The sequence below is a fragment of the Zingiber officinale genome, chromosome 2B, assembly GCF_018446385.1.
Source record: "Zingiber officinale cultivar Zhangliang chromosome 2B, Zo_v1.1, whole genome shotgun sequence".
NCBI classification, from domain to species: domain Eukaryota; kingdom Viridiplantae; phylum Streptophyta; class Magnoliopsida; order Zingiberales; family Zingiberaceae; genus Zingiber; species Zingiber officinale.
Genome location: NC_055989.1, coordinates 85,161,451 through 85,168,195, shown reverse-complemented (window position 1 = coordinate 85,168,195; position 6,745 = coordinate 85,161,451). Strand labels below are relative to the sequence as shown.

General features: G+C 35.3%; 1 protein-coding gene across 2 annotated transcripts; it reads right to left on the bottom strand.

Moving 5' to 3' along the window:
- Positions 1–3,117: 3,117 nt before the first annotated feature.
- Positions 3,118–5,270, bottom strand: LOC122049249 (calcium-dependent protein kinase 7-like). Of its 2 annotated transcripts, XR_006130896.1 has the most exons (6): positions 5,128–5,269; positions 4,827–4,979; positions 4,247–4,349; positions 3,917–4,055; positions 3,284–3,386; positions 3,118–3,177 (listed from the first exon to the last, which is right to left on the bottom strand). XR_006130896.1 is itself a non-coding variant. In XM_042610661.1 (3 exons), exons 1-3 carry the CDS (start codon positions 5,231–5,233, stop codon positions 4,342–4,344), a joined length of 267 nt encoding a protein of 88 aa, XP_042466595.1. In that variant the 5' UTR covers positions 5,234–5,270; the 3' UTR covers positions 4,080–4,341. The 2 variants fall into 2 exon arrangements, 1 of the variants encoding a protein (XP_042466595.1); XM_042610661.1 differs by lacking the exons at positions 3,118–3,177; positions 3,284–3,386; positions 3,917–4,055 and having other exon boundaries at positions 4,080–4,349; positions 5,128–5,270.
- Between the last annotated feature and the right edge of the window lie 1,475 nt (positions 5,271–6,745).

Below are 6,745 nucleotides of genomic sequence, written 5' to 3'. Positions count from 1 at the left end.
AATGAACACACACTTCACCGAACGAGGCTCCAAATTTCCATTATCCACATGAGCATACATTGGACATCCAATAATCTTCAAGTCAGAATAACTTGAAGGAGAACCAAACCATACCTCTTGTGGAGTTTTCTTGTCGATTGCAATTGAGGGAGAGCGGTTGATAAGATGACATGCATAGGCAGCTATCTCAGCCCATAAAGACTTTGGTAAACTAGCGTTGAGGCGCATACAACACACCTTCTCCATCAAAGTTTGATTCATTCTCTCTACTACGCTAATTTGTTGAGGATTGTGATGAACTGTATTGTGCCTTACAATTCTCGTAGCTCTAAATAAGGCATTGAACTCATTAGAACAAAACTCTAAGCCATTATCAGTTCGAAGACGCTTCACTTGCTTCCCTGTCTGCTTCTCTATCATGATCTTCCACTCATTGAAGGTAGTAAAAATGTCACTATTTTTTTCAGAAAGAATACCCAAACCTTCTTGGAGAAATCATCAATAATCATTAACATGTAGAACGTGCCACCCTTAGATGGCACTCTCTATTGGAATGTATACTAAAAGCCTAGCTTTTGTATAAACATTTATTTAGAAATAAGAATCACATTGGTCAAATGTCTACATTTATGCTAAGTGTAGTTGTCCATTTAATTTATATTGTCGATAACATGGTGTGAGGAGACACACAGAAGTTCATATTATCAGTTCCTTATAAATTATAAACAGTTGCTCACAACCAAGATGAAATGGGACAAACTATTGGAGTGGTTGTAGTGTAATTAGGTATTAGTTTATCTTGACTAATAAATTACATTAGTACACTATGAGTGTATTGAGCAGGACCATTTGAGGTAGTATCTTTTTATACTGACTATATAAAAGAACAATACCTCTGTTATTATAGAAGTGTGTACTCTTAATCATGATATAATAACAAGCACGTATATTTAATATTTATTTCTTTGATTTATCAAAGGGTGCGATTTAGCTCGTTAAATCAACATGCCTGATAAGTTGAGAAATAATATTATTTATATGGTGTGTTGTTGAGTATAGAATGAAACTGTGTCCTAGTAATCTAGGTTGATGATGTCCCCTTGAGAAGCTCATAAGGATTGTCATGTAAACCCTGCAGGTGGACCTAGTCCGACATGACAATGAAGTTGAGTGGTACTACTCTTGGAGCTAGATATTAATTAAGTGAGTTGTCAGTAGCTTATTTAATTAATGGGCATTCGATATCTTAAGCACAGGGAGACTAACACACTCATGATAAGAAGGAGCCCATATAGTAATATGGGATTGGTGCGGTAGTGCAATAATAACTCTTTAGTGGTATGAGTTATTATTGATGAACTTGAGTTGGGTGTTCGGGGCGAACACGGGAAGCTTAAGCTCATCGGGAGACCAAAACCAATTCCTCCTCTCGGTCCCTATTGTAGCCTCTTATTTACAAAGTCTTATATCCACCAATACCCACTTTCTTACCCACCTTAAGGTGGTCGGCCAAGCCAAGCTTGGAGCCCAAGCTAGGGTCGGCCAAATCAAGATTAGATGGGTTAAAGTTGTGGCCGGCCCTAGCTTGGAGCCCAAGAAAGGGTGGCCAGCCACATTCACATTGAAAGAGAGTTTTAAAATTATAAATCTTTCCTTTTATAGCTTTCTACAGAGGATTAAGAGAAATGTTTGATATCTTTCCTTATTTGTAGTTAAAAGAAAGATTTTAATTTTTTGATAAATTTTAAATCTTACCTTATGTGGAAGCTATGGTTTTAAAAGAGAGTTTTAAAATTATAAATATTTCCTTTTATAGTTTACTACAAAGGATTAAGGGAAAGGTTTGATATCTTTCCTTATTTGTAGTTAAAAGGAAGATTTTAATTTTTTGATAAATTTTAAATCTTTCCTTATGCGGAAGCTATGGTTTCAAAAGAGAGTTTTAAAATTATAAATATTTTCTTTTATAGCTTTCTACAAAGGATTAAGAGAAATGTTTGATATCTTTCTTTATTTGTAATTTAAATAAAGATTTTAATTTTTGATAAAACTTTCATTTTTGTAACCATTCATATGTTTTAAAAGAGAGATTTTAATTTATAAAACTTTCCTTTTATAACCAACCATGAAGGGATTTAAAAAAAAAGAAATTTTCTAATTAAAATTTCTTACCGGAAACAATTAAGAAAGTTTTAATTTTTTTGTTTAAAACTTTCCTTGTTTGGAGAATAAGGTAGGGGTCAGCCATTAAAGGTTTATAAGGAAGTTTTAATTAAATTTTCCTTCTTAGACATTGGCAAAGAATATAAGAAAGTTTTAATTATGTTTAAAACTTTCCTTATTTGCCAAGACCAAGGAATATAAAAGAGAGGGTAGAGGTGTCTCACCTCACAATAACACATCTATTATTCCTCTCCTCTCTTCCTTGGTGGTGGCCAGCCCTCTTCTTCCCCTATTCTTCTTCCATGGTGGCCAGTGGCATCTCATCTCTAGGAGTTACGTTGTTGGTGGCCGGATCTTGCACTACAACAAAATCGCTCATAGACATCGGTTTTCCACCGGTGTCTATTTGATTTTCGACCGATGTCTATGAAGCCGATGTTAAAAGTCTGCCATTTTAGACATCGGGTTAAAACCGGTGTAGTATCACTTAACGACACCGGTTTTCGAATCGGTTATTAACCGGTGTAGTATCACTTAACGACACTGTTTCATACACGGTGTAAAACCGATGTAATATTGTATGTTAATAACACCAGTTTTGGCAGCAGTAAATGACCGATGTAATATTACTTTATAACACCGGTTTTACATCGGTGGAAAACCGATGTAATATGTATTTTTTTTTAACAGCACAGATTTGATTTTAAAACCGACAATAACAAAAAAAAATACACAAATATTCACAAATTGTACAAATATTCTTCATTCAATAATATCCATAAAATACACAAATATTCACAAATTATATAAATAATCTTCTTACAACAATATCCATAAAATACCCAAACATTCTTTTTACATCAAAAGCTAGCTAATAGATATCAAAATTAAGGTAGAACATTCTTTTAACACATCAAGGTAGAACCGCACTTCAAATGTAATCTAGCATGCATTCAGCCCACTCGAACTGCATTTCATCAATTTCAACTCTGGAGAGTACTTGAGATTTGTAAACTGTAAAAACACATAAATCCACCCTATGTCAAATAACTAAAACAAATGTGTACATGTATCAAATAAAAAATATAAGATCACAAGTGCTTGTCATAAACATGCTTACCAGCGTGTTGAAACCTATTCTGTGAATGGTGGCTTCGAATGAACTTCACGAGCAAGGCCAAAATTTGCTATCTTCACAAAGTCCTTGGTTACCAATAAGTTCTCTGCAAAGGTCATAATCTAGTTTAATAGAATGCTAACTTCACCAGAATAATTATAGGTGCATAAATCACATTTAACAAAATAAATGCTAATCCTAGATAACAACGTTGTAGGAATAGATATGTTAAGAGCACACAAATGAATCCAGTATTTTTCATAAACATGAATCTTCTGCCTGCATTGAATATATTGTACATGCTTTGCTATCCTTTGCACTCCTTAGGATGTCTCAAGGTTCCACATGTTGTAAGGTAAAAAATACAGAAGTAATGCTTGATAGTAGCATACAAAGGCAGAGCCACATTAGCTGGTTGTGGTCAGATTCACACGTTCCTGGGTAGAGGAAGCCAGGGAGGTCAATATAGTACCTATAATTGTTAGCAGTGATAGGTTTTGTCAGGTAAAATGTTTGTCTTCATGTAGTAATGCAGAGACCTAAATGTTGCCCCAAGGCTTAACTTGATGGATCAAAATATAATACTTGAACTACATAAACCTGATAACAATTCCCAACGACCAACGCAAAAAATACCTTTATCTTGTCATTGTCTTGATCCCAGCTGAACGATCCAAGAGTGACATAGCTTGAAACCACCAGCATCAACAGGCGCCTTTTCCGCTGAGACTGCAGCCTTTTGTGCTGCCGCTGTCGCAGAAAGAACCCTCGCCAACTACAACAACAGCCCATCGAACAAAGGTAACTCAACATGAAGAGAAAACCACAAGAGAACTATCAATTTCCAACTAGGGGCAAAGACAACAAAGAAGATGATAGACAAATTATATGACTTTCTTCTATTAAATGAGGCAATATGCAGTAACTCTCAAACTAGCAATGAAAAAGGCAGATATAGTACTCTACCTGTTGCTTGTATATAATAGCCAAGTTGTTGAAGGGCACAGATATCCCTGTTGTAACTGCTAAAATTGCCTTATAGAATGATGCAACAACACTCATCATATTACTGCATGAAGAGAAGTTTCATTAAGGAACAAAAATAAACTATCCGTACAGTTGTCATCAAACATTTCTAAAGCTTACCAATCCATGTATATATATGTTGCCAAGGCTTGACAATGCTTGTGGATGGTTAGGTTGTAAAGCAAAGCATGACTTGGGAAAAATTATTAAAATGAAGTTATTAACAAAGAAATCAGGATACACTTCTCTTGCTCTTACAAAGCATGCATGATATGCAAAGAAACTAGCAAAACTATAAATAAATCTCTTTATGAAGAGTGAATAATACTGCCATCTCGACTTGTATGAGATACTGGCATGGCTCATTACTAACCATCCACTTGAGAGAGAAAATGATAAATCAATAGTTTCACAAAAGAAAAACATAGTATTAGAAATATAGCTACATGAAAACAGAGCCAAGATACAAGTTTTAGAAGTGCCAAGAATTGAGAAAAGGTATCAAGGAGCCAAGAGTTACCAAGAACTTGCTGAGCAGTCAACCTCTTCTTAGGATCTGGCTCAAGCATATGCCTCACAAGGTCTTTAGCGCTATCAGAAACCTTTGGCCATGGTTCTCTTTTAAAATCTACGTTAGAACGAAGAATTGCTTGGGCAACACCTTGTTCAGTTTCTGCATTGAGACAAGGAATTACACGACTGGTTCTTAGAAGCATGCCAGATGCAAACATCTTGGTTTGATGGACTTGCAAGAAATTATAATTGAGTGATATACAGTTGGAAGTCTAAAATGGCTTTATTATCCTATGAATGAAAAATACTTGCCCAAAATGGAGGCACCCCACAAAGAAGGATGTATAAGATAACACCTGCACTCCAGACATCAACTTCAGGCCCATAATTTCTCTTTAGAACCTCTGGTGCCATGTAATAAGGACTGCCGACAATTTCATTAAAGCGCTCACCTGGGATCGAAAGGAAGACTATTAAAATTCAGAAACTAACTAGCTAGCTTGTAATATTAAGACCACCTTTTCCATGAGTAATTGTAGGTAGAAAGTGGGCATCAACTAAAGTAAGAATCATATGAATCTTTACTTTTAACAACTTAGATAACATGTAAGACGACCAACTGAAAAAGAAACATCCTGCAATTGAATTACCAGGTTTGAAAAACACAGACAACCCGAAGTCAATCGTCTTCAATGGGGCATTTTCCCTTTTGTTCCCAAACAAGAAGTTCTCAGGTTTAAGATCCCGGTGCATAACTCCATTCTTGTGGCACTCCTGGAAAGATATGATGAAAACAAAACAAATTAGCGTACTCCTGGAAAGATATTATAAACAAGTGTTGCCATGGGCTACTTAGCCCCCGAGTACTCTACCAATTAAAATAAATTATAGTGGCAAATACTCTACCTGAGCAGGCTATCCAATTTATACCATTATAAATTGTTTAGAAAATTATTTCTCTATGCATACTTGTCCAAGAAAAGAAAATTGTCAGTTCCCTCAACTTTTTGTCTTTCTTATAAGTCTATCATTTTAATTTATCATCTTTCAAAGGAAACAAGAGCAAATAAGACATCGATGAGTATTAATACGTAGTGGCTGAAAAGATCATGAGGGCATGCCAAAGCAAGCATGACAAGATAAGTTTGAAGAGTGAAGGAGATAACGAGAGATCATGAAGATACAATAAGTGGAGATAGTAAATGAGCTGAGACATGGAAGAGAAAGAAATTTTGTGCAATGATAAAGTAGAGAGATGGGGAGGGGAAATCATGATATACATCATGCTATGGTCTCTTCCTTGATGTTAGATGGACTAGAACATTATGAGGCAAACCTACAGCTCTGGTAACAAGTAAGAAAAATAATACTTTGCAATATTACACTGAAGCATAAGACACAAGGAGAAAGTTACATTTCATAAGAGTGATCACATAGTAAGGATATCATTTATATTAAGTAATAATATATCATTATGAATCAAGAAGGTACATAACAAGGAAATTTGACTTTTTTCCCTAGGAAGTTCATTACCAAAGGTTATACGCCTAAGAATTAGCATATTCACAGAGCAGAGAAAAACAATTAATAGGACTTTTTCAAGAAAAAATCACCAATGCAAAGAACTTGTGAATTAAACTAAAAGGCACAAAATTGAAAATATAACTGGATTAGTGTGTGTGTGTATAAAACTTCAATTTTTGACCTTGATGAACTTTTGTCCATTTTTATGGTAAACGTAGCTGAGTTCCTTCTCGTTCACCGAGGAAGAAAGTTCCGATGCCTAGAGCGTAGAGTGCTACATCTCTATTAACAAGAACAAACAGACGAGGAAGAAAGTCAAACGAAATGAAATGAGCGGATTTCATGAAGCGTGAAGGAGGCAAAGAATCCGAGAGCTTCCGGAACTAACCTTTCTGTATAACA